This window comes from Arvicola amphibius, chromosome 8, assembly GCF_903992535.2.
Source record: "Arvicola amphibius chromosome 8, mArvAmp1.2, whole genome shotgun sequence".
Classification (NCBI taxonomy): domain Eukaryota; kingdom Metazoa; phylum Chordata; class Mammalia; order Rodentia; family Cricetidae; genus Arvicola; species Arvicola amphibius.
Window position 1 is genome coordinate 42,371,405 of NC_052054.1, and position 16,101 is coordinate 42,387,505.

At 36.8% G+C, this 16,101-nt stretch overlaps 1 protein-coding gene across 3 annotated transcripts in view; it reads left to right on the forward strand.

The window, feature by feature from the left end:
* Positions 1-16,101, forward strand: part of Tbc1d32 (TBC1 domain family member 32) — a 213,303-nt gene that overhangs the window by 162,599 nt on the left and 34,603 nt on the right. For 2 of the 3 annotated variants that reach the window (XM_038339834.1, XM_038339835.2), the window contains exons 28-30: positions 11,899-11,968; positions 13,504-13,619; positions 13,962-14,116. In XM_038339834.1, the coding sequence (XP_038195762.1) occupies positions 11,899-11,968; positions 13,504-13,619; positions 13,962-14,116 (341 nt within the window). The remainder of the gene's footprint in view (positions 1-11,898; positions 11,969-13,503; positions 13,620-13,961; positions 14,117-16,101) is intronic. The other variant, XR_005286571.2, reaches the window with a different exon arrangement.

The following is a 16,101-nucleotide window of genomic DNA, read 5'->3' on the forward strand; positions in this document are numbered from 1 at the left end:
ATCGGTGCTGACTGCTGTCCTGGAAGATGAAGGGAGGAAACAGGTGGAGGACTAGGAGTGCCTGGCTGTCTGTGCGGCAGCAGAGCTGAAAGAGAAGAGTAATTGTATCACCAAGATGTGGAAACAGAAACACCCTTTCCTTCCAAAGCTTGGGCTAAAGGTGCTTGCGGTGGCTCAGTCACAAGGTACTGAATTTATAGGGCTGAGAAGTAAGCACAACTGCAGTTTGAAAAATAAGCAAAAGCACCTGCAGGCTGGCTGGGAAGGAAGGGGAGAGCGGAGGGCATGTTGTGCTCTGCTCTCTTTGGGTGGCGAGTTCTCAGACGTAAGGATATACACAGCAGGGCTTCCGTAAGCAGCCGTGCAGTAAATGTTCCTCCAACCATGGGTTTGTTCTCCAGTGCAGAAAGTCTTTACTCTTCTGAAAAGTTATTTATTTGCACACTGTTAGTCGACTAAGTATGAGGCAGAATAGACTTACTTTCTTAAAAGAAATTCCAGCTATATCTGCTTGCTTCACAAGCCCAAAATAGAAGTGAATGCACTCCGGGAATGAGAGACTGCAGTCCATATTAAGTTATTTTCATCGTTATTCTATTTTCAGTGTATATTTATAGCTAAAATGGTTGATTATTTTAAATAATTTCCATATGAAACTAAGACATTAGTTTGACACATTGTTAACTAAAAGGCCTTAAGCATGATGTCATTGGACAATCCCTCGTCTATGTCTTAAACTTTGCCACATGAATGTATGCCCACGTGATCCAGAAGAGGGCATCAGATTTCCGAGAGCTGAAGGTACAGGCGGTTGTGAGCCGCCAAGCTGAGTCTGACTTCTGGAGCTGAGCTTTCTGTTGACACTCACTGGGGTCTGTTTTGGGGGATGTTCCTTACTCAGTGTCAGATGCCTGTTATGTCTTCTGTATTCGCTTGTGCATATCAATAAATGTTATTCTTCAGAATCCCATGAAGACTTTCCTTTCACTTTATTTTCTTGTTGAGGAAGTTGCTTGTAGCCCAGAGTGGCCTTGACTGGAATCTTTCTGCCTCAGACTCCTACTTGCTGGAATTGTAGAAATGCATCATTCCACACCTGATTCAAGATACCTATTTTTTAATCATACATTTTTCTTAATGATTTTGCCATTTCTTTTTGAAATTTTTATTTCTAAAGATTTTGATTTTTGTTCAATAAGTAGCATTTAATCCAGGATTGTACATGAAAGTCTCCTTTATAGGAACTTTTATAGGCTAATATTCATGTCCTTTTACAAAGGTGTCACAATATGTTTCAAATACAAGTCAATAACTGAAGCTTCTTCTTTAATGCATGTTCTGAAACCATTTCTTTTTGGGGGGAGGGGCTTCTTCATCCCTGTATTGAAGACTTTTTTTAAGGAAAAAAATAAATGTAGAAAAAGCGTTTTGGTAGGATTTTATTCATATCAAAATTTTTTTTAAATCTTTTCACAATAATACTTTAAAAATAATCAAGGAGTTGTTATTCATTTAGATATACTCAGCACCTACTTAAAACTTCTTTAAAACACCTTTTGAGGTTAATTGTAACCTTCATTAAAGTAAAAATTGTATAGTAAATACTACTGTCTACTTGTTCCCATATCTCAGTTTTACATGTGTAGAATGTGGATCTCAACTTTAAGCCCAAGAAATAACTGTGTAGATGTCTAACACTAAAAAAAAAACCCCAAGGATTCACCCTTTGTAATTGAATCCACTTCTCTGCAGTGGAGCTTGTTTCTCTTTACTGTTAGAAAGCTCCTCAGAGTACGTCAATGCACAACCATAACTGGGGGCTGTTATCTTTGGACATGGCAGGTTTTGTTGCTTGTATTTTACATGAAAATATAGTCATAAACTTCTAGGACAGAAATAGACCTCAGAAGTAAATTATTCAGCCAGAGGAAAGTCAAGAACTTCTCTCTGTGCAAACAAGCTGTCTTTTAGCTGAAACACCTTAAGTGCATAAGAAGGGACTGACATAACGTGATCCTCATGTAGCAGCATTTGGTGGCTTAGTCACTTGGGGCAACTTCTGTCACCTTGTTCCTTAACTGTATTCTCCTCTTTTGATGTGAGATTCGTGTCTGTATGCTGTGAATATGTTTAATTGCCATTGGTTAATAAAGAAGCTGCTTTCAGCCACTGGCTTAACAGAATAGAGCTAGGCAGGAAAACTAAACTGAATACTGGGAGAAAGCAGGTGGATGTTGACTGAGGCTTCTGTCCTTCCTGGTCCTGCAGTCATTCAGTCCTAAAGAAACACACAGAGGTCTACATTAATTATAAACTGATTGGTCCATTAGCTTAGGCTTCTTATTAACTATTATAACTTATAGTAGCCCAGAATTCTTATTTGTGTTAACCATGTGGCTTGGTACCTTTTTTGGCGAGGCATCTTGCTTGCTCTGTGTCTGGCTTCCTCTTTGTGTCTGGGTGACAAGTGCAGACTGACTCTTTCTCTTCCCAGAATTCTCTTGTTCTCCTTGCCCCATGTCTACTTTCTGCCTGGTCACCCTGCCTCTACTTCCTGCCTGGGTACTGGCCAATCAGCATTTTATTAAAATACAACTGACAGGGTATAGACCATTGTCCTGTCCCACAGCACTTCACCCTACCACCCTTAAAAAAAAAAAAAAAAAACAAGAACTCTGAATAGAATCTCCTTTGTTTAGCTTTTCTACTGACCATTATCCATAGCAACTTGTAACCAACTTTTTAAACAAAGGCAAACATCCAGAGGCAGAGGCAGAGAAAAGCCATGTAACCCCAATGGAGACAAATGGAACTTTACCCCTTAAGCTACAGCCATGTGGCAATACACAGATTAATGGAGATGGGTTAGTTTAGGATATAAGAGCTAGCTAAAAATATGCTTAAGCTATTGGCCAAACAGTATTGCATTTCTGTGTGATTGTTTCATGTCTGGGCAGCCGGGACCAAAAAAGCAGCCTCTACCAACACTGTCCATTCATATGGAGGCCTTGGTGGGATCCACCATGACCCATAGACTACAAGCCTGGGGAGCCCACTGCAAACTTCCTCCTGTTAAGATAGCTGTCCAAAAGCATTAGAGGTAGTGAATACATGTAATCCCAGCACTCAGGAGGCTGTGAAGCAGGAGTTTTTGTGGGGCCTCAGTGCCAGCCCAGTCTACACAATGGGATCCTGCTTCAAACTAATGTAAAAACATTGTATTTTCCAGACAGAAAGAGTTAGCATTATTTCAAGTGTCGGTGAAGGAGAAGTTTTATTTCTCATGCTGGGTAAAGCAGTTCTATGTATACTAGAATTTCAAGGGTTGTGAGGGTTGTGTAACTTAGAAACTATTATTGTCCCTGTATCACATGATCGTTGGCAAGCAATCCATTCCATGATTAGCACATATGATCACAATTTAATTTTATATTTTAAATCTCACATACTCAAGTTTTATTTTCACAAGACAACTTAAATCTTTGCCAAATCAGACATTGTTACCCACAGCACAGCACTAAAACTTTACATTATTTAAATATAGAAAGCTAAAACATAGTGCATCATAAAAATAAACCTTAGGTACAAAAGTCATAAGAATGTTCCTAGTTTCTATATGGGCCTAACCTGATTACACTGTAGTAAGTATAAATATGAATGTACTTAACTTATGGCTAAATTAGAAAAAAAAACACATTATCAACTGAAAATTGGAAATTATAGTTAATATATAAATAATGATAGTTTTAAAAGTTGACCCTAAAACTATTGAAGTGAAATGATGTGTGTATACAATATGTATGGGTGTATATATACACAAGCATGTGTGTTTATATTTATTTATCTATGTATGCATGCATGCATATGCATGTATTTGTTTATGTGTGTTTGGTACCAAGTAATGGAAATGGAAATCAAGTTTTTCCCCCTGCCAGAAAAGGATGAGAAACGAGTTCACATATAGAGCAGTGAGCAGTGCCAAGCCTAGCCCTGTCTCCTTACCTCCCTTTACAGTAGATGTGTTTCCTGCTTCCAGAGACCTGTTGGTTCTTACAGCGACATGACATACAGGAGCTGTAAATCTCCAGAGATGTCGATGAATAACTCCCCTTGCTGTGAGCTGTTGTTTCCACAGATTGATCATCTATCACCGGAAGAGTGGAACTCATTGCCTCTGCCATTGAAAGTATATCAACCAACTCACTGAGAATTATAAATAACAAGAATGCTAAGCTATATGAACTGCAATCTAATTGCTGTCATTAGAGACAAAATAAACTAATTTGACTGTATAAATACAACTCAGATGTACATTAAGGGGAAATTAACTCAACATCTTAGAGAAGGGGATTCTATTTTGAGTTATATCTGTTTCTATGGGATGGGGGCACACATGTTCTCACATGTAGGGGGATCAGTAGACAGTTTTACGGAGTAGGCTCTCCCTTCTTTCCTTTACTTGGGTTCCAGGGCCAAGCTCAGATTCTCCAGATTGTGCTATGACTACTAAATCTACTGAACCATTTCAACATTGCAGCCCCCTTTAAGTATTAATACTTATTTTTATTTTTATTTTATTTTCCTGTAAGAAAATGACCACTTCAGGTGTGGGGAGTATCCAGTCTAGTTTTTAAGGACTGCAGTGGTTCCTGTGGCATGCGAGTCTCGGAGACTCATGCCATGAATTGCACAGGCAGACCAGGGGAATTAGTTGCTCTCACTGCAGACAGTGAAGATTAATTGTTGCTGGTCTACAGAGTCTGTATTCCATAGCAGTGACATTTAATTTGTTCTTGTCCATCTCTGAAGATCTAAAGCCTACTCATATTTCAAGATTCAGTTTAAATGCCACTTCTTAAACAGCTAGAAGTAATCTCTTCCTCTTCAGAGTGTTCATACAGTGGTTTATCTGTACCATTCTTCTTCCACTGAGAGCTTTGAAACACCTTTCTCAGTTATCTGTGTACACATTTTATCTCTGACACTACATGCAAAGTTCTTTCAGTGTATGATAGTTCATTTTATCACTTATCCCCATGACTTCTTCACAGTGTTCTTCACTTTATCAGAAATGATTTATTACAAGGAACGAGTGAGTCTGCAGTTGAAATAGATTACATCAGTAGTTTGATATATACCAACATACAATGCTCAGAAAACTCCAATACTAGGACTCAGAAAATCTAGCTTTTCTTCCTCCCTGCCACTGTTTTGATTTGTGAATGATCCCCTTCACACGATTTATTTCTGTGTATGGACACTATGTTTTCTTCAGAAAGAAGTAGAGAATTTCTGCTCATTTCTGAACATTACCCAACTATGCATTTGTTCATATTCACTTGCTCAGTGTGTCCAAGAACCAGTACAAACGTTCAGTTTCTCTTGTCTGATGCGCCACACAACCCCTTTTCTAGTTTTGACAGGTGATCACATACTTTTTTGTGGGGATGTTTTAATAAGTATTCATTTCTTTTAAGTTGTTTTTATTGAGCGATTTTTTTTCTGCTCTCCTTCCTTTTTCCCCCTCCCCTTCTACCCTCTTCCATGGTTCCCATGCTCCCAAATTACTCAGGAGATCTGGTCTTTTTCTACTTCCCATGTAGAGTAGATCCATGTATATCTCTCTTAGGGACCTCTTTGTTGTCTAGGTTCTCTGAAGTAATAAAGTAAAAGCCACTTATGATTGAGTACATATTATATTTGTCTTTCTGAGTCTGTTACCTCACTCAATATGATGTTTTCTAGATCCATCCATTTGCCTGCTAATTCAACGTATCATTTTTTCCACTATGTAGTACTTCTTTGTGTAAATGCATCACATCTTCATTATCCATTCTTTCGTTGAGGGGCATTTAGGTTATTTCCAGGTTCTGACTATGACAAATAATATTGTTATGAACATAGTTGAGCACCCTTGTGGTATAATTGAGCATGCTTAGGGTATATACCCAAAAGTGTTATTGCTGGGTATTGAGGTAGGTTGCTTACTAATTTTCTGCGACATCCCCTGACTGATTTCCAAAGCGAATGAATCAGTTTGGACTCCCACCAGCAATGCAGGAGTGTTTTCTTTACCTTATATCCTCCCCAGCATGAGTTGTCATCAGTGATTTTAATCTTAGCCCTTCTGACAGTTGTAAGATGGAATCTCAGAGTTGTTTTGATTTTCATTTCTCTAATGGCTAAGGATGTTGAACATTTCCTTATGTGTCTTTCAGCCATTTTAGATTCCTCTTTTGAGATTTCTCTGTTTAGGTCAGTACTCCAGTTTTTTTATTGGATTATTTGTTCTTTAGATGATCAATTTCTTTAATTCTTTCTATATTTTGGAGATCAGGTCTCTGTCTGGTGTGGGGTTGGTGAAGTTCTCTTCCCATTCAATAGGCTGCTGTTTAGTCTTCCTGACCATGTTCTTTGCTTTACAGAAGCTTTTCAGTTTCAAAAGGTACCATTAATTAATTGTTTCTCTCAGTGTCTGTGCTACTGGGGTTTATATTTAGGAAGTGGTCTCCTGTGCCAATGCATTCAAGTGTACTTCCCACTTTCTCTTCTTTAAGGTTTAGTGTGGCTAGCAATATATTGAGGTCTTTGATCCATTTGGACTTGAGTTTTGTGCATGATGATGGATATGAATCTATTTACATTCTTCTACATGTTGATATCTGGTTATGCGAGCACCATTTGTTAAATATGCTTTCTGTTTTCCATTTTATATTTTTTGCTTTTTTTTTTCAAAAAATCAGGTGTTTGAAGGTTTGTGGATTAATATTGGGGTCTTCTATTCCGTTACATTGGTCCTCCTGTCTGTTTTTATGCCAGTACCAGGCTGTTTTCAGTACTGTAGCTCTGTAGTAGAGTTTGAAGTCAAGGATTGTGATTCTTCCAGAAGTTCCTTTATTGTTTTGGCTATCCTGGGTTTTTGTACTTTTCCATATGCAGTAGAGTATTATTCTTTCAAGGTCTGTGAAGAATTTTGCTGGGATTTTGATGGTCATTGCATTGAATCTGTAGATTGCTTTTGGCAAGAGTGCCATTTTTACTATGTTAAATCTACCTACCCAAGAGTATGTGACAGATTCTATTTTCTGGTATCATGTTCTTTAATTTCTTTCTTCAAAGATTTAAAGTTCTTGTCACACAAGTCTTCCACTTGTTTAGTTAGAGTTACTCCAAGATATTTTATATTTGTGGTTATTGTGAAGCATGATGTTTCTCTGATTTCTGTCTCAACCCATTTATCATCTGTGTAAATGAGAACTAACTACTGAGTTTTTGAGTTAATATTGTATCCTGCTACATTACTGAAGGTGTTTATGAGCTTTAGAAGTTCCTTGGTAGAAGTTTTGGGGTCTCTTATGTAAACTATCATGTCATCAGCAAATAGTGAGAGTTTGATTTCTTCTTTTCTGATTTATATCCCTTTGATTTCCTTTTGTTGTCTTATTTCACTAGCTAGAACCATATTGAATACATATGAAGAGAGTAGACGACCATGTCTTGTTCCTGATTTCAATGGGATCACTTTAGGTTTCTCTCCATTTAGTTTGATCTTGACTGTCGGCATGCTGTATATTGCCTTTATTATGTTTATGTATGTTCCATGTATCCATGCTCTCTCTAAGACCTTTATTATGAAGGGCTGTTGGATTTTGTGTAATGCTCTTTTAGCATCTAATGAGATGATCATAATTTTTTTCTAGTTTGTTTATATGTTGGATTACTGATTTGCATCTCTGGGATGAAGCCTACTTGGTGGATGATTTTTCTGATGTATTCTTGAATTTGGTTTGCTTGTATTATATTTAATATTTTTGCATCAATGTTCATGAGTGAGTTCGGTCTGCAATTCCTTTTTCTTAGTCATGTCTTTGTGTGGTTTGGGTGTCAGGGTAATTGTAGCCTCGTAAAAAGAGTTTGGCAATTTTTCTTCTGTTTCTATTTTGTGGAACAATTTGAGGAGTATTGGTATGAGTTCATCTCTGAAAATCTTGTAGAATTCTGTGCTGAGACCATCTGGTCCTTGGCTTTTTTGGTTGGGAGACTTTTGATGATTGTTTCTAGTTCTTTAGCAGTTATAGGTCTATTTGATTTGCTTATCTGGTCTTGCTTTAATTTTGGTAAGTGATATTTATCCAGAAAATTGTTCATTTCCTTTAAGTTTTCCAATTTTGTGTATAATTTTGAGTACAGGTTTTTGAAGTATGACCTGATGATTCTCTTGATTTCCTCCATGTCTTTTGTTATATCCCCCTTTTCATTTCTGATTTTGTTAATTGGGATATTCTCTCTCTGCCTTTTAGTTAGTTTAGATAAAGGTTTGTCTATTTTGTTGATTTTCTCAAAAACCAACTCTGTTTCATTGATTCTTTGTATGGTTTTCTTTGTTTCTGTTTTGTTGAATTCAGCCATTTAGTCCTCCTGGGTGAGTTTGTTTCTTTTTGTTTTAGAGTTTACAGGTGTTCTGTTAACTCACTACTGTGGGATTTTTTTCCACCTTCTTTATGTAGGCATTTAGTGCTATGAACTTTCCTCTTAACACTGCTTTCATTATATTCCATAAATTTGGGTATGTTGCGTTGTCATTTTCATGGAATTTTAGGTAGTCTTTAATTTTTTCCTTTATTTCTTCCTCAACCCATTGATGATTCAGGTGAACATTGTTTAATTTCCATGTGTTTGTGGGCATTCTGAAATTAGTGTTGCTGTTGAATTCTAATTTTAAGCCATGTTGATTCAATAAGATACATGGGGTTATTCCAGTTTTTTTTATATCTATTGAGGTATGCTTTGTTACCTTGTATGTGGCCACTTTTTGAGAAGGTTCCATGAGGTGCTGAGAAGAAGGTGTATTCTTTTCAGTTTGGATAGAATGTTCTATAGATGTCTGTAAAGTCTATTTGAGTCATAACATCTGTTAGTTCCCTTATTTCTGTTAAGTTTCTGTCTGGCAGACCTGGCCAGTAGTGAGAGTGGGGTGTTTAAGTCTCCCACTATCAGGGTGTAGGGTTTGGTGTGTGATTTAAGCTTTAGAAGTGTTCTTTTTTCATGTGAGGGTGTTGTATTTGGGGAATAGATGTTCAGTATTGAGATTTCCTCTTGATGTATTTTTCCTGTGACTAATATGAAATGTCCTTCTTTGTCTTTTGAGATTGATTTTAATTTGAGGTCTATATTAGGATGGCTACAGCAGCTTGTTTCTTAGGTCCATTTGATTAGATAATTTTTTCTCAACCCTTTATTCTGAGGTGATGTCTATCTTTGAGGTTAAAGTATGTTTCTTCCAAAGCAGCAGAAGGATGGATATTGTTTTCTTTTGTTTTTGTTTTTGGTTTTTTTTGTTTTGTTTTTTGTTTCGAGACAGGGTTTCTCTGTAGCTTTGGAGCTTTCCTGGAACTATCCCTTGTAGACCTGGTTGGGCTCGAACTCACAGAGATCTGCCTTCCTCTGCCTTCTAAGTGTTGGGATTAAAGGCGTGGATTCATATCCAATCTGTTAGCCTGTGTCTTTTTATAGGTAAGTTGAGTCCCATTTATATTAAGGAACATTAATGGCCAGTGATCACTAGTTTCTGTTATTTTAGCTTTTGGTGTTGGAGATGTTATTGTGTGTGTTTTCCCCTTTGGGATTTGCTGCTGTGAGATAATCCATTCTCTGTGTTTTTGTGGATGTAGCTAACTTCCTTGGGTTCAAGATTTCCTTCTAGTACTTTGTGTAGGACTGGGTTTATTGCTAGGTATTGGTTAAATGTGGTTCTGTCATGGAATATCTTGTTTTGTTCATCTATGGTGATTGAAAGTTTTGCTGGGTATAGCAGTCTTGACTGGCATCTATGGTCTTTTAATGTCTGCATAACGCTTGATCAGGACCTTCTGGGTTTCATTGTTTCAATTGAGAAGTCGGGTGTAATTCTGATATATCTGCCTTTATATGTTACTTGAATATTTTCTTTAATGTCCTTTCTTTATTCTGTATGTTTAATGTTTTGATTATTATATGGTGAGGTGACTTTTGTTTTTTGATCCAGTCTATTTGGTATTCTGTAAGCTTCTGGTATCTTCATATGCATATCTTTTTTTTTTTTTTTTTTTGGTTGGGAAAGTTTTCTTCCATGATTTTGTTGAATTTTTTTTGTTGTTGTTTCTGTGCTTTTGAGTTGGATTTCTTCTCCTTCTTCTATCCCTATTGTTCTTAGGTTTGGTCCTTTCATTTTGTCTATATTTCCTGCATATTTTGTGTTTAGCTTTCACTAGATTTAATGTTTTTTTGACAGATGAGTCTATTTCCTCTATTGTATCTTCAGCAATTGAGAGTCTCTCTTCCATCTCTTGTATTCTGCTGTTCATGCTGCATTTGTGGTTTCTAATCAGTTTTCCATGTTTTCCATTTCCAGACTTTCCCTGATTTGTGTTTTCTTTATTGTCTCTATTTTGGTTTTCAAGTCTTGAATCATTTCTTTCATTTGTTTGATTGCTTTTTTCTTGGTTTTCTTTAAGGGAGTTTTGTTTTCTTACAAATTTTGGTTTGTCTTTTCCTTCATTTATTTGAGGGAATTTTTCATTTTCTCTTTAAGGGCCTCAAACATTCTCCTAAAGTTAATTTCTAGGTCATTTTCTTCTGCTTCATCTATATTGGGGTGTTCAAGTCTTGCTATTTTAGGGCCACTAGTTTTTGTTGGTGTCGTGTTGTTCTATGTGGTGTTGAGTGTGTTCTTATGTTGTCTACCCATCTTTTCCTCTGATTGGTGTAGTTGGGGCTGTGTCTCTAGAGTGATCACAATTCTTACTTCACAGAAGAAATCTGATCTGAAAGTGAAACCCATTAATTCAACCCCAATGTAATATTACTCGGTAAAAGTTGACTATGGTCTGCTTAAAGATGGTGAGTGTGATATTGACTATTGGACCCAGTGGCAAGTAGTCTACCATGGAACTATAAACTTAAAGATTTAAAAAATTTATTCTTTGTATACATAATACACTTAGAAAATGTATTTTTTCATATCTATCTACATCCCTCCCTCCAATTTTCTCAATTGCCCTATTCTGGTTCCTTCCAAACATCATTCCTCTTTTAATTATTGTAACCAATAACCCCCTGAGTCCAATTAGTGCTGCCCATATGTTCATGAGTATGGGGCTATCTACTCAGGCACGAAGAACCTACCAGCAGCCATATTCCAAAAAAAGCAACACATTCTCTGTCTCTCAGAAATCATCAACCATCAATAGTTCCTTCACTAGGGGTGGAGCTTCATCTCCCATCACCCATTCATGCTGGGGTGAGACTAGCCTGATCTTGTGAAGGTCCTGTGCAAGTAATCATAGCTTCTGTGAGATGGTCAGCAGCCGTGTACTGTAGGGCTTACTAAAAGATTTCACCATGGATGAAGGAAGGAATACATAGCCATGTTCACATATACCAAAGTGCGGCATGATGAAAACATATTTTTGATCACTTTTTAATAATTTATAGCTTTTTATATTTTGTTCAATTTTAGTGTTTTGCACCAAAGTACTACTCATTTTATATACTTTTTGGTTTCATTTTCTCTTAGAAGTAGGGTCTTATGTAGCCCAGGCTGGCCTTGAGCTTTTAGTATATCCACAGATGGCCTTGAAATTCTAATCCTCCTGCCTCTGGCTTCCCTGTGCTGGTAAGTATGTGTTCTGCTACTCCCAAGTTTTAAATGATTTTTACAGGATAAAAGTTTTTGTAAAAAGTTTCCTGTTAATTTCTTTGAAACTGTAAGTGACAGCTCCTAAAAGAACAAATTCATCAGTGTTTTCAAAATGCACATTAAAATATGTAAAAATATTGCTTTCATCAATTTTCAATTAAGATGTGATTATTATGCAGACTTTTCTACATTTTCATCGCTCCCTTTTCTATTGTTGTCAGCTACTGATGCAGATGTGAGGAATGAAAGTCTCTCGTCTGTGCAGCAGCTTGGCATTGAAGCGGCTGTCAGGTATGTGGGGAGGCGTCTCTCCTGTGCATCCCTGGAATTCATCTACCTGATGTGTGCTCAATAATATTAACAACCAACTATTCTGTAGCCTTTAAATGCAGAGTCTCCCACTCAGAAAATAGTAACGTTATCTTTGAGGATATTGGCACATGATTAAATTACCTCCGGCTGTAAATCAGTTACAGCTCATTACTATTCTGAAAGCTAATTAGTGTGTTCCTCTATGACTATCAGTTGTTTTCTACCCCCCCAAAAAATTAGCGTTGCAAAAATCAAAATGCTACGGCAGAGTTATACATCTTTTAAAACACGGTTTGTTCTAGTTGTCAGGTCCCGGTGAAGACAAACATACTTTAAGGACAGATTGAGAAGTTCAGATGAGTAAACCAAAATTGTCAGTTTGAATTGTTAGAACTCATAAATTAATTTTCAAAAGAAGTGAGTACAGTACATCACGAACTGGATAGTAACCTCCTTTTCTTTTGTTCTCAACAAACCTCATTTAATACGAGGTTCTTAACTATAGCATTGTAATTAAAGGGCCATTATTTGAATCATATTTAGGAAGGTACTTATGAGATTTATTTAATACTTGAGACTTATATAAATGCCTATTGTGATGAAAATCACAACGTGGATTCTGGATCATCCACTTCTACCAGAGTACCTGTTTTGATTATATTATGTGACTCCATATACATGTTTTAATAAAAGTATACTGTACTGCTCCATTTCCAATGAAATGAAACCTATAGATTATATAAGCAGCTTGGTCACATATTTTAATTCAATGTAATTTCTTATTCATAGAAAGTAAATGGAAAATAACGCATAGTGTAGAGTTTGGCTAGACTGTGGTATAGTGTGGCTACCATCCTGGAGAGTCATTGAGATAACAGCAGCAACAGAAACAATAAATGCACTAAAGTGTTACTGCTGAGAAGGAGAGTTCTGAAAATACAGATCAAGTAAGGTCTTAGGAAGCTGGAAATCAAAAAACAACATACCCATTTAGTGTATCTAAAATATAGGAACTTAGGTAAGACTGAATTAGTTTTAGCTAATTATAAACTGCTGTTTGATCCATGTAAACACCAAGACATTTCAAGTTATGTTACAGTCCTGTCCTAATCTTCACCCAAAAATGTCCAAAGCCTCTGATATCCAGTATTCATAGATGACCTCCACAGGAACTTCTTGACATAACGTCCTATTAACCTAAATTCAGGAATCTGTGTTCTGGATGAATTTCAGAAAAACTTCCTACATGGCTCTCATCTGTAGTCCGCTGTCGTTTTGTTTTCTCATTTCTGTTTCACCACCCTAGAATGGTAACAGTTAATGCGGCTGATCCTGTTGTACCTCTCAGGAGGGAATATTGAGTGCCTTGTCTAATGTCGTCACCCTAGAAGTAGCATCTTAAACTTCAGACTTTGAGGTCTCAGGAGAAATACATTTGATGTCTAAAGAGGAATGTGAAGATCCTGATAGTTTTCATTCTGTGTCTTTGGGGGGGGGGGGTGTCTTTTACATAGGTATGGTAAGTTTCTCAACTTGTTAAAAGAGGGTGCAGAAAATGATCTCGCCTTGGTCTTAAAGCACTGTGAGAGATTCCTGAAACAACAGCAGTCACCAGTAACTTCTTCTCTTCATATCCTTTTTGAGTGGATTCATGCAGAACCAAATTATCTTCCTATACTTCCCATAGTTTTTTCGAAGGATGTGTTAACATATCTGTAATAAGTAATAGCTGCTGTGTGACTTGTTACAGTTTATCCTAATAGGATTTTAATCTGTGTTTTGAACATACGTTTTAATAAATTGACTTATGATCTTTAGACTCAGTTGTACTCGTGGAATCTTAAAACTGAGTAAAGTGATTTACTACACACATACAATTAATATCTCTTTCCAAATAAAAATTCTAAAAGTGAGTATTTATGTAGTTGTGTACCTCCTAAGATAACCTGGAAGCTCCTTAACTGTTGTGCAGTGTGCCTGCAAGGGCGCTACACAGGCCATGACTGGTTTGTGTCTTCGCTCTTCATCATAATGCAGGGGGATAAAGAGAAGACGTTCCAGTTTCTTCAGCATTTCTCCAGGCTTCTGACCTCTGCTTTCCTTTGGGTGCCAAGGCTGCATATTTCTGTAAGATGTAAAAATTTGTTTGTAAAGGAGAGTTGAACTTAACCACCGTATTTAACTTTACTAGGGTATAATCTTTTTTTTTTTTTAACTTCAAAGCTTTATTGTACAGGATAGAGGGCCACACTTCGGCCTGCCCACCTTCAAACTTTTAAATTGCTATTGCTCTGAGATCCTGGTGACCCCTTCATGATCTTCACTGGAGTTTGAAGGGAGTATAACTATCTTATACATACACTGTGTCCTAATAATTCTTATTCACTTTCCTACCTGAATGATATTACTATAACTTGTATCAAACCTGTTTTTCACAGTTTCATACATATATACAATGTATTATGATTACTCTCGACTCTTCTCATATCTCCCTTCCACCCTGTCAACTTACCCCCTTCCTTCCTTTTTCCCATATTCATCATCTGAAGGTCTGTAGGGAGAGGAAGGGGAAGGCTCAGTTGCCAGTGTGGACAGAAGAGTTCCTGGGTAGTTAGTGTTCCCAAAGGAGGAAGAGTGAGTCCATACCAATAATTTGTGGGGTTCTGGAGTTTCCACCTGTGGAGATTGAGATCCTCCATAAGTAGAGGAGGGCTGGGCTATAGTTCAGAGTTGGAGGCCTATAATTGGGAAGAGCCAGCAGAGCCCTGGGATGGCCTGCATGCTTTTTGATGGACTCTCTTTGAAAATATAGACTTGACCTTTTCTGTTGAAGGTTATCTTACTTAATGCTAATGGACTGGGAGATATTTAATCATAGAAGCATTTTCAAGAAATAGAAATAAGATAATAAGCTAAAAGTCTAAAATTAAAGTTACCATACATTATTTAGTAATAAATAAGGGACATAAGGTACATTGTTTAGTGATAAATAAGGGACATAAGGTTTTGAACATGTTTTAGTGTTGCTTTGTAAGATACTCTTGATGGTTAGGCTATAGTATAAGAAAAACATTTACTATAGAAATTGTAATCATATTTTATAGAGGAGAAAACCTATATGTATACATTTTAGAAATCTCTTCTGAAGACTTACTGATATGTTACTACTATAATTATTATTATCATTTGTTGTTTGGTGTTTTACTCTTTTGGGCTCTTTAGGTTTTTTGGAGGACCCACCACTCAGCTCCCAAATAAATCACACATGGAGACTTAGTTATGAATGCCCAGCTTTTGCTTGGCTTGTTTCTTCCCGGTCTTTCTTAATTTAAATGATCGCATCTATCTTTGGCCTCTGAGCTTTGATCTTTCTCTATTCCTGTATACCTTTTTTTCCCTTCTTACTCTGTGTCTGGTTGTATATCTGGGTGGCTGACTTCTGAAGTCCTCCTCCTGCCTCCCTCATTCCCAGATCTTTTTATCCTGCCAAATTTCTCTTCATATTTATACTCTCTGCCTGCCTGTCCCACCTATTTCTCTCTCTTTCTCCTGCCTTGCTATTGGCCTTTCAGCTCTTTATTAGCCCATCAGATGTTTTAGACAGGCATAGTAACACAGCTTCACAGATTTGAAGAAATTCAGCATAAACAAAAGTCACATACCTTAAAATAATATCCGCCCCCCAAGTCATTGCTATTTTATGGTCCTAGAGCTTCAACTCTAGATGTATGCAAACCAGGCAAGTACTCTGCCATTGAGCCGTTAATACCCCCAGGCCTTTGAAGTACTACATTTTGAAAGAATTTGCTACTTGTATGAAATCTCAGAGATTACATTAGAGAAAAGCACATTACTGTATGTTTTTGTTTGTTTATTTATTTATTGCATTTTGTGAAGATCTTCAACTGGGAGAAAATAAAAATGACATCAGTTCTGCTACACTGATTATTTTTCATTGACAAAGAAATACTAAACAAGTAAGGATAAGCTAAGAGGTATCCTTATTATGTTAGATGAAAACATTTATTAAATGCCTTTTTTGTATGTGTATGTATTTTACATATATACATGTGTAATTTATATATTCATTTATGTACATATCTACACAGATC